Below are 24,262 nucleotides of genomic sequence, written 5' to 3'. Positions count from 1 at the left end.
ATCCCAATCTCACACCACTGGAAGAGATTTGCCTCCAAGTTTTCTGATTGGCTAACACACAGGAGCCAGTGGTCTTGTGAAACTGCATACCAGCATAGTAGTCTTAATATTTCTGTCATAGAAAGATATGCTAAAAATAGTAATAGTACAGTACAGTCGACATAGTTTTGCGGCAGGCTTCAGATATCTCTTATAGAGCATAAGATCAGATATCAGGTTCAGATCTTATCTCTCTGGGCGCACACAATTTGTTCAACTTAAAAATTTCAGATCATATGTCTCACCTGTTACAGCTGGTGTTCCTCAAGGCTCTGTTTTGGGCCCTCTTTTATTTATTATTTACTTACTACCCCTTGGTTACATTTTTAGGAAATATGTCATCAATTTTCATTGCTATGCTGACGACACACAGTTTTATTTGTCTTCTAAGCCAAATTCTACCCTTCTTTCTTCCTCTCTTTTGGGCTGCTTAGAAGAGATTAAATCCTGGTTTTCGCGTAATTTTCTCAAGTTGAATACTGACAAAACAGAAGTTCTCCTTGTTGGTACCAAATCTAATTGGTCAAAATCCAACAGTTTTTCACTTTCTGTTGATAACTCTATAATCTCCCCATCTACTCAGGTTAAAAGTCTTGGTGTCATCCTCGATAGTACTTTATCTTTTGAAAAGCATATGAACAATATTACTCGGTCTGCGTATCTCCATTTACGGAACATCAGCCGCCTTCGTCCATTTCTCACACCAAATTCCACAGCTATTCTTGTACATGCTCTAGTTACCTCGCGCATTGATTATTGTAACTCTCTTCTCTTTGGGCTACCTTACAAACTCCTTCACAAACTTCAATTAGTCCAGAATTCAGCTACACGTATAATTACTAGAACCTCCTCCATCGAGCATATCACTCCAGTTCTCTACCATCTTCACTGGCTTCCTGTTAAATATCGAGTAGATTATAAGATTCTACTTCTAACTTTTAAAGCTCTTCATAATCTTGCACCACAATATCTCTCTGATTTGCTTTATATTTACATCCCAAAGCGTACTCTCAGATCTTCTTCATCTGTTTCCCTTGTTGTACCTTCAATTCGTTTAGCCACTATGGGGTCTAGGGCATTTAGTTGTGCTGCTCCTAATCTCTGGAATTCTCTCCCACAATCTATACGAGAAAGTGACTGTCTGACTACTTTGAAATCATGTCTTAAAACTTACTTGTTTAAATTAGCTTTCTCAGATCAATTTTAAATTATTTTATGTTAATAGTTGTTGTATTGTTGTCTTGATTTTATGATTACCACTTAATTGTACGGTGTCCTTGAGTGCTCTGAAAGGCGCTTTTAAATAAAATGTATTATTATTATTATTATAAATCACAAAAACACACCCACAGTAAAGTCAGGTGGATGAAATGCAATAATCCAAAGTAAAATGTGTGCTCATGTATAATCATAGTGTACAGTAAGACAATCAGACAGGTGATCACAGCATATGCAATAACATCTCAGCGGCGGGAAAACCCGTTAAGCGCATTAACGCGAAGATGAGTCGCATCCAATCCACTGTCTGTGTTACACTAACATGTTTATCGAAAGTTGCACCTTTTCTTGAATTATAACTTAACATCATAACCTGTTGCTTTAACCGATGCACTTCAAGTTTAGCAACTACACGCCATTTCAAAACAGAAGGATATATATATACACAGGTATACAATAAAAAAGAAGACAATGCAATAACAAGAAAACGGATACATATTTAAAGGTCCCAAACACTTACCTCGCACGCACAGTAGCGACATTGCAGAGATTTTATTCCAGCACAGCACAATTATGACTTTATCACCTCCTGTGGCATTTGCCACTTTATTTCCTCCACTTTCGAGATGATATTTGAAGTTGCGACAAACAATCGTAGTTGTTTAAATTCATCGTAAAAATAAGAGTGAAGTACCGACCGTGTTTGCAACGCGCCAGGAGAACCGTCCCCATGGCGTTAGTGACATGTGCAAGAACCAATCATCTTCGATAAACGGAGAATGTAGGCGGGTCTAAAAGATGATGCGTCGAATAACGTTTTGTAGGCGCACAGGTGTGTAAATCGCTCTTTAACTCGCATTATGTACAACATCTGTATCAGTATAATCTTATATAAAATAAAACAAACTGCCTATGTTTTTAACAAATAGCTGCAGGTTTGAATTTGATTTAATTTAATCAGAAATGTAAAATAATAATTAAACAATTAAAATAATTGCACTTATATATTGTTGCTCTTTTGTTAGTTTTGACTGCTTTTATTGTCCTCATTTGTAAGTCGCTTTGGATAAAAGCGTCTGCTAAATGACTAAATGTAAATGTAAAATAATAAATGTTGCCGCTTTGAGACAAGAACAACGTGCAGCTTCTTAAAATTATTAATAAAGAGAAAGAAATAACACCAAACGCGAACCGTAATGTTTAATTTCCACTGATTTAATCGCATTTTAACTGTAACAAACTCAAACATCAATCTGTGGCGCAATCTGTAGGACTTGATTTATGCCTGATGCTTCTGTGGTACAATCGCGCCATCTAGTGGCTGCTTCATAAAAAATACTGTCTAAAAATGAATTTACATTCACATTTGACTCAAAGTAACCGTGAGCCTGAACACTCTGGAAAAGCTTCACATCAGCGACACAATCAAAAGCATATAAAGATGCAAATGTTTGTGCAGAATCTAAATTTATTAAATTAAATTAAATTAAATTAAATTAAATTAAATTAAATTAAAAATTAAATTAAATTTAAATTAAATTAAAAATTAAATTAAATTAAATTAAATTAAATTAAATTAAATTATAATCTATAAAAAAAATGGCACTAAACGTTGTTTAGTTATATGGTTTAAACTTAAACATATTGTTGTTAAGTGTATTGGTTATTTAATTTATAGAAATTCAGTCTCCAGCTCTTATGGATTTAAGTTACATGGTTTTCGACAGATAAAAAAGTGGACATATGATTTTGTAGGGTTGTTAGGAAAAACGTATAAAAACTTTACTAATTTAGCTCTGATTATAAATTAATTTTGTTTGCTTGTTTGCTTTTAAAAAATATATATTTTTCTTCCGAATCATTCCACAGGACAGAAACCTTAGCCTTATTTGAACTCTAGCGTTATTATAGTTTATTTGAGATTTGTAAGTAAAGGTATTTATTTTCAATTAATATATTTTGGTTGCTTAAATTAGTCTACAAAATATGAATTTGCCAATTAATCGAAATATTATTACATAAACCCTACTTTTGTCCAGTCGTTCTCTATACGTTTCCCCTCCAAAGCGGAGTAAAAGGAACAACTTGCACGTGTACGGAGGCGTGGCTTGACAAGACGTTGCCTGCCACGGAACCAATGGGAATGTTGTTCTTCGAAATATATTACTATTATTCAAATAGCGCATTAATACACAACTGCTATTGGTTCGTAGACGAGAAAGCGACCAATCGCTTAAATGACAGCCCTTCAGCTGTTCGAACGTCCCTCCCCCTAGTTATTTTTCAGCAAATCCCGGAAGTATTGTTTTTAAAGGGACAGAATCATTTAATGGGCGAGGGCTTTGGACCAAGAGCCAAGCAGAAAATAGCAAAGGCCCGTTGGCAGAGGTGCCTATAGGACGTGGAAAGGAGACGAAAGGCAATCAGAACAGCTTTGTCGACATTCAGAAAGCAGGATTTAGTGTCCTCATCGGTCAGATATATCTTCGTTACACTGTGTACACATTTCAACGCAGATAGTTTGACGTCGATTACACTGAAGATCTGGAGATCCTGTCTGCTGTCTAAAACAGGATCAAACTCTTCCTCCTCCAGCTATGATGGGAATGTTAGTTTGCTGACTGCTGCGGCCCTTGTCATTGTCATCGTTATATGTGTGTGCTGTGGGTGAGTTGTTCTCTTTGTGCTGCCATCCACCTTTAGATCACTCTCATTTCACCATTTATATATAGATCAGTCTCTAGGCTCAGAGATTATAATAATGGAAGATGGATTCTTAAGGTATAAGTTACAAGATACCTTAACAATCACACTGTATGTTCTTGCGCAGGGGGGCGTTTCTGCTTTGTCTGATTCATGCCATTTCATCCACTGAAGGCAACTTTCATCAGTGCATTCTCATCCCAGTGCCTCCTTTTCTTTATCTTTTAGGTTTTATTTGATTGTTCCTTTTTGATTCATTGCATGCTTTGTGATTGATTTGAAGTGTGCATGATTCATGTAACATGATTTCCATGTTACACCCCTAGCCATGGGCCCATGAATCATGCCTGGCTTTTAGTAGCCCAGTTTATTTTAAAAGGTTGCTTTTGTGCTTCACAATAGACTGCTGTTGCCTAAATGCTGCGAAGATATTGTGTTGTTCTTGTAGGCTAAGTATTATCAATAATACTAATATTTCATGAGAAGATTGAGCGAGTTTTGTCAGTAGGTGGGTGGGTGGGTGTGCGCACACAGGTTGCAGAATATGTAAGAGGCATCCATCCTGCTCATTACTGATGCCAGACAAGACGTCAATGGAAAGGCACAATGGAGAGCTGCAGAGCGATTTCCATTGTCCAGCAACCGAACCGAGAACCGGCAGTGACCCAAAGTGGGCTCTTTCTCTCTGCAAAGGGCTCAGATGTCCCAAAAGAGCTGCAGGTAGAATGTGACCTTTTTCATCAGTTTGAAACCTGAATATTAAGAGCTTCAGATCAGCTTCTTAATGCCCTTGCTGTGTGACCTCTTTCTGTGTGGCCGTCAGCAGAAGTATGTATTACATCACTGGGTTAGGGAAATGCATGGTAGGAATAGCTGCAGCAAATCTGAAGATAAGCATGTCAAGCTGGTGTAGGAAGCAAATGCGTGTTCAGAGTGAGGTGGCTTAGCATGCGGCGTTAAGGCCTGTAGCGACTCCCTTTCTGCAACTGATACCTGTAAATGTTGAATGAGGGGTTTCAGTTCAACATCTCCCCTAAATGCAATGTATTCTCGTTCTGGCCCTGCTACTAGGTTTAGGCTGTTTGAATTGGATCCTTGTTCTCGTATGAGGTGAAATAAAATATTGAATATGAAAAACTTAAACTTAAAAATGTTATCTTGGCATCTAAACATATTTATAGTTGAAATATTGAAATGACTAACAATTAAATAAAAATTAACCTCCTGAGACCCTGCATCCTCATATGAGGACATTATATTTTAGTGAATTTCTCTGAGACTATACATGCCACAGTTTTAAGTCTGGATGTCCTGTACAGAGCACATTCAGGGCTTTTCAGAGATACTAAATGTTTGGATATTTCACCATGACCACTCCCTCTCCTTGGTCTTCAAATATGTCTGATATTAATTTAGAGACATTCTTATGGAAATATGATAATATTTTGTAAGTATCATTTAAATCTGACTCATTTTTAAACTGTCAAACAAAAATCCTGAAAACTACAAATGTATTGGTGATTTAAAAAAAAAATCAATTGTTTTTGCCTATGCATGTTCATTCATGTCTTTTTATTTATTTATTTTTTTTAATTGAGTCCCGATGTCCTCTACCAAGGACGTAGCATAACTTATGAATGAAATATCTTTTATTTTTATTTATTTTTTATTTTTTAATGCTCTAAACAATGTAATGACATGAAAAAAATAAAAAAAAAAATCCTAAAATGTTTTGCCGGGTCTTAAGAGGTTAAATAAAGCTCTATATAAATAAAAAACTATTGAAAATGAGAAAATCTTAAACCAAAATTAAAATGAAGATGGGAAATCTAAAGCTAAAAGCTATTTTAAAATACTGCATAAATAATATTAAAATAACAGCAGAAATATGCTGAAAACCCCTTTAGCAATTGCATAACAACACTCTTGCAACCATTTAGAACACCTTATCAGCACGTTTTGATTGTGCACACGTTGGATTTTCTCTCACCTCTAGAAAAATGCTCCTTGACTTCTTTAAATAGCCATAGAGATGCCATGAATGGTTAACCATGATAGCCAAACCCACTCTACTCGTCGCCTGTCTGGGCATTTTTATCTAAGATCCGCCTCACATTTTAACCGTCTCATGATCTGAGCTCATCTTTAGGATTTCTCCCATAGTGGCTTAGATTAGGATTTCAATAATAGAAGCTTGTCCCATATCAGTATCACAGGGCTAAATGTGTGCATGTGCAGGCTTGAGAACAAGGTCCTAACCTGCTAAGCTGTTCATCATTTATTTAAATTCGACTAGCCACTTAAACCAGCACAATTAGCAGTAGTTTGATAACTGCCATAGGCTGTAGCTGTGGTGTGTATATATCAAATCAATTATTTAAATAAATTATTCTCCCACTCCAAATTGCATTTAACTTGGCTGGAATATCTTGTTTACTCTTATAGTTCTATAAAATGCTGAAGCTCTGCTGTATTGTCACAGAACAGCTATTTTTAGCAATGCCTAAGATGTATACTCTGAATATTATATAGTGCTTTGGTTTTTGCTAGGCTAATTGCAGGTTAGTGTGAGTAGTGTGTGTGTGCGCACATTAACGTATCTTTTCATCATCTTTCTGCCTCCATACCCAAGCTCCCTTTTTCCCTGCAGTTATCTTTCATTTCACCTTTGCCCTCATATCCACCTTCCACCATCTATTGCCTTTCTCTCATTACGCCCTTACTCTGTTACAGAGGAGTAAATTTGTCACTTGCCACCCCCACCTTGGAGAGCGTGTTACCAAGGGCGTGTTAGTTACCGTCCTCATTCATCAGTGTCAGGTGCAAATCTCTACAGAGGGACTAACATTAATATCTAGCATCAGCTATGTTTTTGTTATTGTAGCGACATTTACGACAGACTCCCATAGCTGATTCCTCATTAAAGGCTTTATAGTGTTTCAGTGCCTTTTGTTGGGTAGTATCGTTTTATTGATCTATTTATAGAGTACATACGTTGGCATATGCACCCATCATTCAAGGATTGTGCAAGTACAAGGTTGGTGTACCGTTGCCCGAAATTGCTCTAAAGGCACTTTTTTTCTTTTGGAACATTCTGCTCTTCTTTAGAGCACTTTCAGTCGATTTCTCTTGCTCTTTGCAACATCAAAAGAGAGAATGATGCAGTGAGAAAGTATAAAAGTAGGTAAACTGAAGGTGTGACCAGCAGAAATCACATCCTGTGTATTTACATCACCAGTGCAGAGAGCAGAGGATTGCACCTTTTGTGTGTTCTCACTTGGCTCATTGAAGTGGAAAACAGGAAGTTGAGCCGCTGACTATAATAGCGACTGTCTGGTGGGACAGTCTACTGGTGCTTTGCATGTAGACGTTTTGTTTAAAATATATTGATAACATTTATATTGTTAAGATTCTAAACTCACCAAGGCTGCATTTGTTTGATCAAGAATGCAGAAAAAAAACAGTAATATTATGAAATACTAAAAATTGTACAATTTAAAATTAAAATTGGTTTGTGTTCTGTTTCAAAATGCCATTTATTCCTGTGATGGCAAGCTGAGTTTTTAGCATCCATTCCTAATCTTCAGTGTCAAATGATCCTTCAGAAATCCTTCTAATATGCTGATTTGGTGCTCATGAAACATTTTGAACAATTTTAAAAACAGTCGTGCCGCTTAATATTTTTATGGAAAGTGTGATACTTTCTTCTTTTCCCCCCTCAGGATTCTTTGATGAAAAGAAAGTGCAAAAGAACAGCATTTATAAATGTATAAATGTCTTCACTGTCACTTTCCATTAATTTAAACGGGCGAGCACCAGATTTTCTACAGAAAAAAAAGTGTAAAAGTCAAGCTGTTTGTGTCAACTTTGACAGTTTAAGTGTTTGACTGAAAAGGGATACGAGAGACGCACACACTCAAGCATGGAGGAAGGGAAGGGTTATAATGTAGCTGTGAGCTTTAACAGTCCCTCATAGATCAGTTGATCCCAGCTACAGCTCAGAATAGCTGCCGGGAAAGTGTTTTGAAAGAGAATAAAACTTGTTTTGGAGTAGTAGCTGAGAGCAGTGTTGCCTGCTTCTTTGTTTTGCCAGCATCATACACCAAGTCTATGCTAGAGCAGCATGTTTGTGTCTCTTTTGTGCACTTTTGTATTTGTATATACTGTTTTGCTTCACTCTGTATAGCTGAATTCTCACAGGCTAGTTGAGGGTTGGCGCATGTCTCAAGCCACGCCCCCAAGCATTCCTTATATGGGTACGGAACGTGAGCTCTTAAAGGAGAAGTAGCTTTATGTGTCTCTGTAAGGCATGTTTTCAATTTAAGCCTGTCTAAACTCCACAACCAATGCAAGACATCAGAACTTCACCATGTGCTCGATGTAACACCTCCAAACATCTTTCCCCGTTTACACGCACATGTGCAAGGAAACCCTCATACCTTCTCAGCGGAAGCTCTCCACACCTCCCCCTCTACCTCACTCACTACATCTAAAGCGATGAAATTAATCTGTGTCTACATGTGTTAATGCTTTCGTTTAAGTGCATGCGGAATTACGTCTCCTTATTTGGAAGATGCTGCATGCGTTTGAAAGAGGTCTGTGGCACATTGCCTGCGGACACACTTACACAAACGTACACACACACCCATCCCTTCACACCCATCAGAATCTCTGTTTCTGTGGAAGGGCAGATAACACACTTTCATGCAGAGACGTATCCGCTCAGCTGCGCTTCCCTTTTTTGCTCTTTTTTCCCCCCTTTTCTTTCTTTTTTTTGATGTATTTGAGTAAATGATATTAGCATCTAAAGAGCATGCTCATGCATTTGTATTAACGCTGAAATATGCTTATATTTGTGTACACTACTAAGTCTCTTATGCTCATCAAGCCTCCATTTATTAAAAAAGTGTAAAAATAGTAATATTGTAAAACATAATTACAATTTTAAATGTTTTTTTTATTATTATTATTTAAAATATTTTAAAAAATCATTTATTCCTGTGATGGCAAAGTTGAATTTTTACCAGCCATTACTAAAGTCTTCATTGTCAAATCATTCTCATATGCTGATTTGCTGCTCAAGAAACAGTTCTCAGTATTATCAATGTCTGAAACGGTTGTGCTGTTTGATATTTTTGTGGAAACCATGATACTTTTAATATTAGGATTCTTTGATGAATAGAAAGTTCAAAAGACTATAGCATTTATTTGAAATAGAAATCTTTTGTAATATTATAAATGTATTTACTGTCACTTTTGATCAATTTAACACATCCTTTCTGTCTAAAATTATTAGTTTCTTTAAAACAAATACAATTTCCTGACTCCAAACTTTTAAAAGTTATCACTAAAACTAATGTGAATCTGTTCAATGGCATATTTGCCTCCAAAGTAACACGTTTGGGTTGCTCTGGAATGCCTCTATTAGTCAAACTATATATATATATACATATATATTACTATATATATACACAAGCTGGCACTAATGCACACAATTACTCACTGAAGCTCTTTGAAGGAATACACTTTGCAAAACAAGCAGAACAGGTGGGCGGGACTTTTGAGGTTTCCCTTTACCTTCACACCTATCAGGACGATCGCTGTGGCATCTGATCCCCCTCCCCCCGGCCAATCAGATGACAGCACAGCCGGCCCCACTCTTACATGAGTTGTGTGCTGACTGAGCAAGCAAGCAAGCACGCCTGCCTTCAGTAACCAGCTGAGAGGAAGTAGGCTGAAAGGCAAAGCACAGAAGAGAGAGAGACACAAGTGGTGAGAAATTTAGCAAGAAAGAGAGAGCACAAGAAGGGAGGGGGGACTAAAGGCGGTATACCAAAGCTGCTTTCATTGTGTTGAAGTTATTTGAGGGGGGAAAGATGTGTGTGAGATGGTGATGGTGGTGGGGGGGAGTTAGAAGCCAGAAGTAGAGGGGGTTACAGAGTTTATATGCATGTGCCAAAAGGAGCCTGAGAGAGGTTTTGTGTGTGAGTTATTGAAAGGGGGAGGGGGGGTGAGTTCGGGAGGGTGGAAAGAGAGATTCACAGTTGGGCATACCAGAATAGCAGTGCACAGAGAGCATAAACAGCGTGATGTGTTTTTACAGACTGCTTGAACAAGAAACCTTGATTGGACTTAAGTTTTGTATGTTTCTCTCTCTCTCTCTGTCTCACTCCTCTCAGGGGAGGAACAGAAAGAAAGGCCAGCACTCCCTCATTCCATGCAAGTAACCTTTCAACTCCTCACAGTCTTGAAGCAACAACAAGCACGACTCCAGAGCTCCGACAGAGAGGACGGAGAAACGGAGGAGGAGGAAAGGGCAGGAGTTCTTAGAGAGGTGAGTCAGGAGGCTAATGTGAATTTTGTAATGTGTTTATGGATTGTTGACGTGAAATGTCTAGCAATGAGAGCAGTGTGACATGGCATACTTCAACTAAAACTATTGCAGACATGTTGTGTAAGCATTGTACATGCAATTTTATGACCTTGTATTAAATGACAGGCTACATTTTGAATAGTTGTACATTTGTTACAGCACAGGCTATTTAAATGAACCGCAAACTAGCCACAGTCTGTTTTAAATAGTGAAAAAAGCAGTTAAAACACCCCAATTGTATGCTTAGACCTAAAGTGTTAACCTACAATTTCGATTACGTTTGACATTTTTATCAGTCTTTTGACACATCAGTGTCAGCCCCTTATGTATTCATGTAGATTTTAACCTAAAATTTTGATCTGTGTGTTAATGGATAGTGTGACATTATACTTTTTTTTTAAACAACATATATGTGTTATTTCTTATAACTCTTATATAAAGTTTTTATGTCCTTATATGAATTGATACAATTGAATTGACTACAAGGAACATTGGTGCAAATGGTGAATAGCAGTATATATAACAGTATATACAATGGTGATTTTAACCTAATATCTTTATTTTCATGTATGTCATTTATCAACCACCCATTTATGGACATTGGTGGTTGGAAGTGGAAAAGGAAGTAGCTTCAAAGAGAACTTAGAAAAAAGAGTGAGACAGCTGTTTTTTCTCTTTCTTTCTCTCTCTCTCTCTCTCTTATCATATCTGTCAATGCACAAATGAATCAATGACATCATGACCCTTGCCACATGTAGAGATAATATTTCAGCCCTTGGTTTTACAAACTGGCAGGCTTTTAGTTGCGGAGAGATAAGCTTAGTCAGAGGTGAGCTTGTGAGTGTTTAGTCTTTGATGCTGCTGTAGTTTGTAAAGACATTTTGTGACTTCCTCAGATGTAAAAGCCAAGTGTTTTGCAAAAACCTCAAGGGCTGCACACATCATCACTGTAGAGGTCTGCACTCATGCCCATGAGATGTTCTTTCTCACTGACTCACTCTCTCACATTCATAGTGAAAATGAATGAATTGTCTTTCTTTATTGTTTGAGTAACAACACCTGTTGGGTATAAGTGTGGCATATTTTAGCTTGCTTGAATCAAGTATTGTTTGTTTGAGAATATTTTCATGTTTCCATTAAAGCCAAAGAAGGAAGTGGCTTAATGCTCTTTTGTTTTTGGGAGTTTTTGGCATCCAGATAATCCAAAAATATGTCCATAGTAAAAACAAACAAACTCATAAAAAGTTATTGGCTATATAGCTGTGAGCCCTTGGTTTTACAAACTGGCAGGCTTTTAGTTGCGGAGAGATAAGCTTAGTCAGAGGTGAGCTTGTGAGTGTTTAGTCTTTGATGCTGCTGTAGTTTGTAAAGACATTTTGTGACTTCCTCAGATGTAAAAGCCAAGTGTTTTGCAAAAACCTCAAGGGCTGCACACATCATCACTGTAGAGGTCTGCACTCATGCCCATGAGATGTTCTTTCTCACTGACTCACTCTCTCACATTCATAGTGAAAATGAATGAATTGTCTTTCTTTATTGTTTGAGTAACAACACCTGTTGGGTATAAGTGTGGCATATTTTAGCTTGCTTGAATCAAGTATTGTTTGTTTGAGAATATTTTCATGTTTCCATTAAAGCCAAAGAAGGAAGTGGCTTAATGCTCTTTTTTTTGGGGGGGGAGTTTTTGGCATCCAGATAGTCCATAGTAAAAACAAACAAACACATAAAAAGTTATTGGCTGTATAGCTATGATAAACAAGCTCTATAGGGAGAATGCCTCTTTAATAAAGCTTGGGTTTAGCTAGTTTTACCAGAATGTTGTTTGGGCTCAGTGGTCAACCATGGAAACAAACAATGCTTAACTGAAGCTCCAGTGTAATTTTTGATTGTTTGGCTCCTTGAGCCCTTCAATCTTTCATCTATGTTATTGTGATCCTGAATTGAGGAACCGTAATGTGTGGAATGAATTATTTTTGCTTTGATCCACTTCCTTCACTTCATAATTATCAGATGCACAGCTATGCATTCAAGAATTCCAATTACTAAAGACGAGCACAAATGCCATCCATTGCTGTGTGATCATAAAAAATAAATGTGTTTTTCATATCCCCTTAATTTTCTACTCATTCATCTTAGGGAGTTTTCCATGGCTCAGTTGCTCATTGGGGTGTAAAGACACCATATTATGTAAAGCTGCTTGGAAACTGGCTGTATTATTCACTATACAAATGAAACTGGCTTGACTAATTCTTGACTGACTTCTTTCTCCTAAATAACACCTAGTACCCAGAAAAACATCATACAGCTGACAGATGTTCATGCTAGTCTTGGATGTTTGGTTTCCCCATCTATTTTCTTCTGCTCCGTATTGAATTCTCTGGGGGTGGGGATGAATATTCTTGCTTTTTTTTTTTACAGACAGAGTGGATAAACTGAACTCTCAGTGTGTCCTCGATTTGATAATGTAAGCTAGACAACAATTCATTGCAATTCAACGGTAATAAAATATGAAGATTTGTAGACTGTGTGAAACAACCATATGAAGAGATTTCAGGAATAGGACTAAGCTGATAATGAAATCATGCAGTCTCTGACAGCAATAAATACTAATGACTGGTAAAATGAGTATGTTTCAGAAAAATTGCACAGCTGAGAAGTGCATTACGTTTATGAAAGTGAAAAAAAAGTGAAAGTGACGTGACATGTGGCCAATTATGGTGACCCATACTCGGAATTAGTGCTCTGCATTTATCCCATCCAAAGTGCACACACACACAGCAGTGAACTATTCATGCTGAGTTTGAAAGATTCACGGTAATGCTATGAGGGTCTTACATCATGTGTAATAGACCCTCACATGCTTGGCAAACTAATATAAAAAAAAAAAAACTTCACAGAAAACTTGCGCTTCTATATACACTTCACTTCAAAAAGGATTGTTTGATAAATAGGAAGTCTAAAAGAACAGCATTTATTTGAAATGTATTTCTTTTGTAATAATGTAAAAGTCGTTACAGTCAATTTTGATCAGTTGAATGCATCCTTGCTAAATAAAAGTATACATTTATTTGAAAAAATAAGAATTGCGGACTTTTGAACAGTAGTGTCTAGAAATGGATGAAAATAGAATTGATGTTTTGTATCAGTCTGGTTGTGTATCAGGCCCTGGAATGCTGTTGGGTTACAGATGGTGTTTTTAGGTCTTCTCTAAGTACTTCTGGACCCTTTGACTGAGATCTTCAGATCTTATGTCAGTGTGAGGTCTTCCCCGTTTGCTGTTTGTCATAGCAATGCCTAACAGTACTCTCAACCTCAAGTCTTCTGTGTACCTTTAAGTCTTGATGGTGGCACAACAGTCTCATAGAGTGTAAATTTCTGTCTCTTTGTCTCTTTCCATCTGATTGAAGATGGTCTGGTCCATACTGAGATTCAAAATATTGGTAAAACACCTGTGAAAAATCAATAAAGAAAATTCCTTCAATACGGAAAAGTCCTTCATATTAACACCATACATTGTGCCCTATTTTTACAGACATTTCTTCGAGTATAAGCTCCTTCCTTGAGAGGCCACTGAATACTTCATTCAAGCAGTATAATGCAAATGCATCGCATAGAAAGGCCAGATCCTCAACATTCTGTCATATTTTATGCATTTATAACCATCAGACTGGCATACTTGACATTAATTAGATTGTGCTTACTGCATTGCAAGATGTGGCACAAAACCTTGAGATCAGTAAGATATTTTAAAGAAATGAATACTTATGGAATTAAATGGATCAAAAGTGACCGTAGACATTTTGCATGACATGTTGCAGAAGATGTATAGTTTTCAAATAAATGCTGTTATTTTGAACTTCGAATTAATCAAAGAATCCTGAAAGAAATGTAGCATGGATTTCCACAAAAATATTAAGCGACACAACTGTGATTTTAAATTGTATTAATACTTCACAGAATTATTTTTATTTTTTTTGTACCGGATCTTCTATCATTCAAATTAAGCCTTGGTAAGCATAAAAGACTAATAATACCAACTCCAAAATTTTGAATGGTAGTGTAAGTGATATGCAAATTGTTTAGTCAGGCACCATTTCATTCCCAGATCTCTTTTGTGGCATATGCAGAGGATTTGTCAATCTCTGCTCCCAATGGATGTGATGTATGCATCCTTAAGATTTCAGAATATATATATTTTTTATATTATAAAGGAAGGATAAACATTTTTTTCAGCTAGTATGCATTTACTACTACTTGCATGTATTTAGCTAAGCTAGAGTAGATAATGTTCACTTGTTTCATGTTTTTCCATTACTTCGGTCTACACAAGTTAGTGTGTTAGTGCTTGTATGTTCCTGTTTTTGTCCTTTAATGAGCAGGACTGCTCGTTCTCTGATGCAAGACAGTACAAAGGTTCTGTTGTGCATCTCCTTGTTTTGTCTGCCGGTCTTGATTCCAAGCAGGCCTGAGCTCTAGAGACAGAGAGCCAGTCAGAGCTATGCAGTACACAGTCTGTTCAAGCATGTGTCCTAATCAGATGGCATGAAATGAGTGTAGTGAGTCATACGATTGCTCTTTGTGTCTGTTCCCTGTTAGTGTCATTTTCTTGGTTGATTATGTATTGACCAGTAGAACGATGTCTTGATTAAAAAGCTATTAAATGAGTTTGATCTCACCTCTTTAGTCCCAGTGTTGACACAGCAATTTACCAGATAACTTGATTTTTAAACAACGACTGATTCCGATCATGTGCAGGTTGAACTGTGTGGCATGGTTACTGATTTGATCGAGTCGATTTGTTGTTGAGTCACCATTGCTCTTCAATAGGTTGTGTCTCTGGAATGCCTGGCTCAGGATGCAGCCGCTGAGCAGTCCACTCCTTTCAGGAGCCAAGGGGAGGCGTGATTGGCCGCTGGCCTTATCTGGGTGGAGCTGTAGGAGGGATATTACTTATTCATTGGCACGTTCTGCAAGGCCCCTCCCACCTCACTGACGCTCTGCCCTTGGTAAGTCAACTAAAAGCATGCACTATGATACTGGTAACCAAGTGATTGTTTAGCAGGCTAGAACTTTTGTCAAAGTTTGATAGTCCTAATGTTAAATTTAACATTGTCTGTTGAGTGCAACAGAAATTGTCAAGTTTATGTATAAAATTGATTTGATTTTTGTTTAATGTAACTGTTTACAACATTATATTGGTGTAATATAGTTAGAAATAATAAGAAATGCTTCTTGGGCCCCAAATCAGCATATTAGAATGATTTCTGAGGAATTATGATAATGCAAGTAATGTTACTTGCCATCCAGATTAATTAATTACATTAAAAAAAAATTTTTAATTAAAAACAGTCATTGTAAATAGTAATGTTTCACAATATTACTGTTTTTACTGTATTTTTCATCAAATAAATGCAGCCTTAGTGAGGAGGCTTCTTTCAAAAACATTAAAAAATCTGGTTGATTACCTCTCTGACATTTTCTTTCTCTCTTTTTTTCGTCAGGCCCCTGTTAGCTGCCTGTGTATCTGGGAATGCTGTTGTTGCATCAGAGGGGCAGTGTTGGAGATGGCCAAACTCAGGGGCTAAGGTCAGGGTCAGGATTCAAGGGTCAACACAACTCAGATGCTGCAGGGGTGGATGTGGAAGGACCTGAAGCCAAGCTGCAGGCACCAACAGGCATGTAGGTTAGGAAAATGGTCATGCACACACTTATTCTGTATTTATTCTGACACTTTCCTGCTCCAATTTACAACAGTGATGCTCCCTCAGTGCAGAATCGTCTGTGCCACAGCAAAATAAATCATATTTTACCTGAATTTTGAATGCGAGTTTGCTATTTGAATCGAATGTGATTGAGATAAAAAGTCAGTGTGCCAGGAAATAATTGCAAGAATGTGTTTTTGTTAAGTCGTCTTTGCAGGCTACTTGCAAAAACAAACATACAAATGCTTTCAGTGCCGTTCGATTCACAAATGATGCATATATGCCAGTTCTTCTTTTTGGCGGATCAATAATGTACTGCAAAACCAGTGTAGTCGGATTCCCAACCGAATGACTCTTATGAGCCAGTTCTTTTTACAAAATAAAAAACATTTTGTCTCATTTTATAAGGAATGAATGTTAGTGAACCAAAACATGTAGTGCAAATAGTATAGTCTGATTCCTGAATTAATGAACCATTTTTTAATGAACTTTTCCTAAAGACGAGTTCCCGATTTGAACCTGACAAATCCTTTACTGAACTGAATCGATTGGAGAGGTTACTAAATCGAGATTTGTCTTGCATACTGATATAAGCGGTCATATGTTTACATGATGTTTATTGTATTTCATCATATGTGTATTATGTATGAGCTTTATTGATGTCCATATCAAAATAAAGCAAATTTTGTCTAAAATGTATTGTTAAAGATACACATTTGAAATAGTGTTCCTTGTTACTATTCTGCTGTGTAATCTTTATTATGCGTTTCATGTCAGTTTGCTTATACTTTGTTTACTTCAGAAGCTGTATGCACTGTGGAAATCAGCTTGTTCTAACTCCACACCTGACCCCTGGAAACTAAAGCCTTTCATCTATGAGACGGGAAGCTTACTTTCACTTCCACAGCCTTGTTGCACTTGTTCAGACATCCTAGAACTCTCTGGAGCTAGTGTCTTTATTATTTAACACTGCACAACTTCCCCTGAAACAATCACCCAGCACAAACAAAGTCACTATGCGTCACATCCACGTGGAACTGGCTCGTAAAGAGCCAGCCGTTGAGCTTCCAGCCCAGGACGGGGATCTACCTCTGCCTAGCACTCGGAGCGAGAGCCCTGAATCTGAAGTACGGCGAGCCGTTCCCAGACCATTTGGTGAAGAAGAGATCAGGCTACAGAAGGTCTACCAGCTATCCATCCTCTCCCAAAGAGGTGGTTTCGGGGAAAGTCAAGAGACTCTTCGGCCTGTCCGAGTAGGTATGAAACGTAGCCTGAAGGGGATGCCGGTTCCTGTCGCCCATAAGCGTCTTTTCCAACAGGATGAGGATGACGACGATGATGAGTCCGATGGGGAGGTGTTGTGTGGCTCTGGGGTGGAACCACTTTTTTCCAATTCGCTCCTTGAGCACAGAGACTCAGAAATCCCTAGGTCGCCTCCCCTTTCCCCTTCGCATCCACTGATTCCTGGTCGTCGGCCAGCCCAGCACAACCACGACAGGCCCGTCCCGGATGCCTTCGCCCCGCTGTCTCCAAAATCTCCAAAATCTCCCCCTATGGTGGAACCACAGGGCCCTCACTCCACCAGGGGCCACTGTGAGGGAAGTCCTCCCACCCTTACTCCCAGAACCGAGGCCTCCACAGCAGGAAACATCCCGGCTGGCTCCAGCGATGAGCCAAGGGACGAAGGCCATAACTCTGTTGATGTCAAGGGCTTGTTGTGCGCCACAGAGAGCAGTTGGGCGCCTGTCCCGTTTTCAACACCAGCTGAAGCTATCGAATGGGGGACGACTTTTGAATCTTCTCCTCCACCGGCAGAGACGAAGACCTCCTCCTCTAACAGACTGAGCTCTCTTGAGAAAACACCAGTAGAAGCAAATGGCCTGGTATCAGGATCATCCAGTTCCTGTCCAGTGAAGAAAAGACTTCTCTCCTCCAGTGATACAGGAGAGTCCTGCTCAGAGGATGAGGGTCCATCTACATCAAAACGCAGTCGGCTGGCACTGTTGGCACCGGGGCTCGGATTAGCATCCTGTCGCAGCACTGATGCCAAGGGTGCACCCTTCTGGAACCATCTACTGCCCTCAGCAAGAGAGCACACCAAGGTGAAACGCAAAGAAAGTAGAAATGAAACCGAAGGCCCTTTCACATGACTTAACAATGCAGCTAGAGATACTGTACAAACTAACATTTTAACAGCCAGCCTGGATCATGTGCACCCCATGAACCAGTTATATAAATACCCTTACAATGAGCGAATTAGGAGTGAGTACCACTGGCAGCAAGCATAAAACTAAATTGTGGTGCCATAAACGAATCCTATTTGCTTTTTTTTTTTTTTCATAGCAGACTTCATATTTAAACTTCTGTTCAAAAGTTTCGGGTACAGTAAGGATATTTATCGTGCGGCAGACATATTGAAGGTCATTCTGCAAAGCACTCTAATTTACTTTTCATTCACCATACTGTGGCCTCTCCTCCATTGACTTCAAACAAAACAGCCTCTGGTCTCCCATTTGGGATCCTGCCACATAATGCATTTTTGAGCTAACCTTGAAGACTCCCCCTGGGGGAGGGGGTCTGGTAATGCAACTCTCAAAGTCTTCAACTCAACAAGATGGAAAACAATGTTTTTAGAGAGTGAAATTATATTATGCACATTTGTATTATTTTAATACGCATTAGAAATTCTCTTTTGCAATGCGTTTCACATAAAGATCAAAGCGGCATGTGAGAGATGCATTGAATGTGAGTCATGTGAAAGGGCCTTAATTCACGGGTAAAAACATGCTAGATTTTTCCACATTACAAGTGGAAATGGGAAGGTGCTGATTATTTTAAGAAGAAGCCTTTTTTTTTTTTTTTTTTGGTAATGTTTAAGTGTGAAGGGGGTGGAGATAATCTCCCATTACTGACAGAGTCATCATTAAAGGTCGGGTGAATAGTCAGAATGAAAAAAGACATTGGGAGTGAGAGATTTTTAGAATATGCATGCTTAATTTTTCCGTTGCAGCACAATAAGCAGTGGGACTCCAGAACAAAGCCCATTGACAGAGCCATTGTTCAAGAGGTGAGACCTGCCTCACCTGACCTAACAAATGCACACACACAGGTTCTGGCCAAATTCAGTTCCAGAATGAGGGAATTTGGGGTGAGAGGGGTTACACGGACTACAGTGGCTCATATGCTGTCACTTTCATCACGCTGTTGTATCAGTGCTCAAAGGCTGAGCTCAGGACTTGAAGAAAGCCCAAGAAGGGAAGAATAAAAGAGAAAGTGAAGGACAGAGAAATTATCATAGAAACAGGCCAACGAAGAGGAAAGAGCAAATATAGGTTTAGAATAGAGAAACAAAGAGATGAATAGACTGAAATAAAGGTTCAAACTAGCTGAAAATGTACAAGTTTGAAACCCATTCTATAGTTAAGTCTAGCTGATATTTAATAACTTATCAGAATGATACTATGGACTACTGTGAGATGTGTGATATTGCAGCCACATCTTCATCTGTAAGTACTTCTTAATCTCAACTGAAGTTTGAAAATTTGAAATTGACTTCAAATTGTTCCGCATTCTAACTCTGATGTCATAATGGGCCTTCTTTGCATTTTTTGAATGATTTTTCCCAATCATTCAAACGCTTGTATTTGACTTATTGTCATTTCCATTAAGTCGATTAAAATCTACTTTTAACATTTATCAGCAGCCTGGTTTTACATGATCATGAAATGAACCTTAACTTTATTTCGAAGCTATTTACTGACGTAAGTCTTTTTTCTTCCAAAAGACTATTGGAATAAAACATAGTATTAGCTGTAACATCTTTTTAAAACTTAATTTTTCAGACTGCTACAGACTGTTCACGATCAGGGAGAAGGCTCAAAGTGGGGAGTCGACTCAAATCGTAAGTCATCTTTTTTTCTTCAAATTATGTTGTATTAATATATAAGAATGTGTGTTTATTACTTTTCTTGTTTTAATAGTCGACAGTTACGCAGTGGACGCCGAACAGACACCAGTCGCTCCTGTAGTTCAATCTCCTCTTTATCCTCCATTAGCAGACCTCTTCTTGGCAACTTTGAGGTACAGAAGTCTAAGCCATGATGAAATAAAATACTAAATTAAGATAGATTAACACACAGCGCCTGTTTTATATACATTTGCATACTGTTTGTCATTGAAGCCAATAAAACCATGGTATGCAAAGTAAAAAAGAGGCTAAAAGACTGAAAGCTGGAATAGATTTCACAACTTGAGCCCTAATTCGCAGTCTGGAGGAATCCATGCTATTTGCTGAAAGTCAGAGGAAGTCTGCAGATTTTGAGCAGTCAGAAAATCTCGTAGTGAATTGTGGGCACAGACTGTAGTTTTTATTTATTTAGCTTTTATCTATGGGCCAGATTTACTAACAGTTTGCGCCAGTGCAAACCCTACTGTCAGGATTTACTTAAGAAACGCAGTGAAACTTTAGCGATGAAAAGGCGTGGCATACACATTTGTGGGAATTTCCCTTCCAGATGCAACATTTATGGGAATGCATATTTAAAGAAATCATGCAAGGTGATTTACAAAGGTTTGGTTGTCAGGTTACTGATACTTAAAAAATTGCATGTCTTAACCCACTTATGATGCCCAGTTTTTCCTCTGTAACAATATATGAAGTCTGCAGTTGTATGAAGACTAGTTTTTAAAAAAAATTCATATTTTAAAAGTTGTATTAAAAGTTTATTCCAGCCTTAATCTACAGTCAGTGACTAATGTTTTGATGCATTTCTGATTGGTTGTTGTGTGCATCTGTCTGCAGGAGTCGATTCTGAAGGGCCGTTTTACTCCATCTGGGCGGATAGAGGGCTTCACAGCAGAGATCGGGGCTAGCGGCTCCTATTGCCCGCAGCATGCCACCTTACCTGTGCAAGTGACTTATTATGACACCTCAGAGCACAGCGCCCCTTCTCCCTTCCTGGTATATACTTTCTGCCTCTGTGTTTTCTTTCTCAGTACTTGTTTAGTCTTTTTCTAAATTTGTTGAGATTTCCTTCTTTTCTTTTTTTTTACCTTCCTTGACATGTAAATTCTCTATTGTAAAATGCATATTAACAGTTATATTTCTTTGCAATGTTTAGGGGGTGATCTTGCTAGAACCACTTGGAAAAAAAGGATACAGCGTACCCAAAGCAGGGACCATTCAAGTGGTGGGATCTCTTTCTATTTCTTTCCATATTTTTTTTTTCAATTGATATTTATTTTGATTACTTTGTACTATATATTTTCTAAATGTTATAACTTTTTTTAAATCCTATGTTTTTGTCTTTTTTTTTTGTTTTTTTATTCATTTGATTGTGTTTTTGTTTTTTTTGCAGACCTTATTTAACCCCAATAAGACTGTGGTTAAAATGTTTTTGGTGACATATAATTTTGGGGACATGCCCGTCAATCACATGACCTTCTTGCGCCATCGTATCTTCCTGGTGCCTGTGGATGAGGCGGGGGGGTCAGGGGAGGGGCAGGAGGGCTCACTGTCTGACAGGAAGAAGATTCTCTGCTACTTGATACACCTCAGGTAAACTTTTACAAAATGTACAACATCTGTTCTACAAAATGTTGGGGTCCATAAGATTTTTTTTTTTGAAGAAGAAGCCTCTTATGCTTACCAAAGTTGAAATTATTTGATCAAAAATATAGTATAAACAGTAAAAAGTAATATCGTGAAACATTATTGCTGTTTAAAATAAGAGTTTTCTATTTTAAAGGGTTAGTTCACCCAAAAATGAAAAGTACAACATCTGTTCTACAAAATGTTGGGGTCCATAAGATTTTTTTTTTTGAAGAAGAAGCCTCTTATGCTTACCAAAGTTGAAATTATTTGATCAAAAATATAGTATAAACAATAAAAAGTAATATTGTGAAACATTATTGCTGTTTAAAATAAGAGTTTTCTATTTTAAAGGGTTAGGTCACCCAAAAATGAAAATTCTGTCATTAATTACTCACCCTCGTGTTGTTCCAAACCCGTAAGACCTTCGTTCATCTTCGGAACACAATTTAAGATATTTTTGATGAAATCTGAGGGCTCTCTGACCCTCCCATAGACAGCAAGGTAACTACCACGTTCAAGGTCCAGAAAAGTACCAAGATGATCGACAAAGTAGTCCGTGTGACATCAGTGGTTCAACTGTAAAGTTACGAAGCTACGAGAATACTTTTTTGCGCAAAGAAAACAAAAATAACGACTTTATTCCACATTTTCGTCTCTACTGCGTCACTTGTGGACGCGCGTTCATGACAGTATCATGACGCAAGATAGTGGCGGCGCTGACCCAGATCCGGCGTGATGACGTCAGATTTCATCAAAAATATCTTAAATTGTGTTCCGAAGATGAACGGAGGTCTTACGAGTTTCGAACAACACGAGGGTGAGTAATTAATGACAGAATTTTCATTTTTGGGTGAACTAACCCTTTAATATATTTTTTTTAATGTAATTTATTCCTCTGATGGCAAAGCTGAATTTTCAGCAGCCGTTACTCCAGTCTTGAGTATCACAGAATCTTTTAGAAATCATTCTAATATGCTTAATTGGTGCTCAAGAAACATTTCTTTGGGAAAACTGATTTTTCAGGATTCTTTGATGAACAGAAAGTTCACAAGAACAGCATTAATTTGATTGATTTTGTCTTTAGTTACACTTTTGATCAATTTGTTGTTGTTAATTTAGAAGAAATAAATGGGACAGCAACACTTGAACACCAGTATGACCATGAACGTGTATATATAATGGGTGCAAACTGTTGTACTACCTCTAATAGTTGCAAATTGATCACACTTTTAACTTTCTCTTAGTTAAACTTTTAATTCTATAGCTCCAAGTGTGTATTTTTAGGCTAGTTTGCAACCAGCTTAAAAGACTAGATAACTGTTTAATATATATTTAATATATAAGCATAAAAGTACTTCTCCTCTAAGTGGTATATTCAAAATGGAAGCAATGAAGCCTAATAAACCAGTTTTTCCTCTCCTCTTTGTTTGCATATCTCAGATTCCAGAGTTCCAAATCTGGGAAAATCTACTTGCACAATGATATCCGGCTGCTATTCTCCCGCAAGTCCATCGAGGTAGACGCTGGGATTCCTTACGAGCTGAAATCTTTCACCGAGGTGCCAAGAAACCCCAAATACTCCCCCAGAGTGTGAGATCGGGATGCCCTGCAGCAGTGGGGCAGAAGGACTGCATTAATAAAGATCGCAAGATAAGAGACCCCTATACACTTGAACACAGACACACTTGCACTCATACATGCATACGCAGACAGATGTATGTACATACACACAGATATCACAACCTCTTAAGGGCCAGCTCTAGAACTGAGTGTGTAACATGCATGCCTTGTGACTTGATTGAGTTTTCCTCTAGTGCCGTTAAACAGTTAAGCTTTGCCCTTCACTCTGCCTGCACCTGCCCATTGTGGACCAGTTGTAACCATGCCCACCAACCCGCTCTATTCTAAAATGTTGGTGACCATCAGTAGATACGGACTTCCTCGATCAAAGAGGACTGAGTGGATGTACAAAGAGGTGTTGAATGAGACCAACAAATGGAAAAAGAGACTTCTGAGGACCAGATTGGAGTTTCAAGAATGGACACTACCTGTAACTTGCCTATTGGAGGGGATAAGAAAGTTCTAGAAAGAAAGAGACCAGTGGAACAGAGGACTGAAAGGACATCCATTCAGTATCGGCATTGTGTTCGTAAAGTGTGGGTCGTAAAGAGGAGAATAGCTCATTATTTTGGACGGGCAGTTTGGAGGACATTGCTGTTCCAACTTCTTCTTCTGAACAGTCCGACATCAGAGCAGAAAACAAACTGTAGTATTTATGTTCGCAAATGTCTTAAAAAAAGCAATATGCTGCACAACTAGAGTGATTTAATTTTTGTGGAGGTAGTAGGTGCCCTTTCTGTTAGGATGGAGGGAAAAGATTGCCACGTGAGTGATGGAGGGAACGGAAGGGAATTTGGGGTATTTAAAATCAGAAAATTTTGTTTATGTATATTTTAAAAACTGTTTAAACTCTGCGACTTGCGGGTAAAACAAGTGTTTGACCGTAATTTGCCAAGGGATACTTGAGAAGCAATGCCAAGGTTTGCTCCTGTATGTTTTGTGTATGATCAATAAAATACATTCACTTACAACATATTAAAAACAAGCTTGTGTAGATTAAATAAAAACACCTCT

The 24,262-nt window shown here is 38.0% G+C and overlaps 1 protein-coding gene across 5 annotated transcripts; it reads left to right on the top strand.

Annotated features, from left to right (window-relative positions):
- The first annotated feature begins 3,582 nt into the window (after positions 1–3,582).
- LOC107752131 (protein FAM214B-like) lies at positions 3,583–23,928 on the top strand. Of its 5 annotated transcripts, none has more exons than XM_016567996.1 (12): positions 3,583–3,924; positions 10,140–10,294; positions 15,161–15,339; positions 15,835–16,012; positions 16,838–18,137; positions 19,046–19,102; positions 19,878–19,936; positions 20,016–20,115; positions 20,837–20,995; positions 21,156–21,224; positions 21,393–21,592; positions 23,069–23,928. In XM_016567996.1, the coding sequence occupies exons 5-12, from the start codon at positions 17,052–17,054 to the stop codon at positions 23,220–23,222; spliced, it is 1,884 nt and encodes a 627-aa protein (XP_016423482.1). In that variant the 5' UTR covers positions 3,583–3,924; positions 10,140–10,294; positions 15,161–15,339; positions 15,835–16,012; positions 16,838–17,051; the 3' UTR covers positions 23,223–23,928. The 5 variants fall into 5 exon arrangements, with proteins under 5 accessions (XP_016423482.1, XP_016423483.1, XP_016423487.1 ...); XM_016567997.1 differs by having other exon boundaries at positions 15,835–16,016; XM_016567999.1 differs by lacking the exon at positions 3,583–3,924 and adding an exon at positions 4,500–4,680.
- The last annotated feature ends 334 nt before the right edge of the window (positions 23,929–24,262 follow it).

Source organism: Sinocyclocheilus rhinocerous, unplaced genomic scaffold (assembly GCF_001515625.1).
Source record: "Sinocyclocheilus rhinocerous isolate Xijiao unplaced genomic scaffold, SAMN03320098_v1.1 scaffold1312, whole genome shotgun sequence".
NCBI classification, from domain to species: Eukaryota; Metazoa; Chordata; class Actinopteri; order Cypriniformes; family Cyprinidae; genus Sinocyclocheilus; species Sinocyclocheilus rhinocerous.
The sequence above is the reverse complement of the archived record's forward strand: the minus strand, read 5'-3'. Positions and strand labels throughout refer to the sequence as shown.

Excerpts from the sequence above, each read along its gene's own strand:
- LOC107752131 (XM_016567996.1), top strand. The coding sequence starts at position 17,052 with ATGCGTCACATCCACGTGGAACTGGCTCGTAAAGAGCCAGCCGTTGAG. Across the intron at positions 18,138-19,045 it reads CAGCAAGAGAGCACACCAAG|CACAATAAGCAGTGGGACTC; the intron begins GTGAAACGCAAA and ends TTTCCGTTGCAG. Across the intron at positions 19,937-20,015 it reads GTGGGGAGTCGACTCAAATC|TCGACAGTTACGCAGTGGAC; the intron begins GTAAGTCATCTT and ends TTGTTTTAATAG.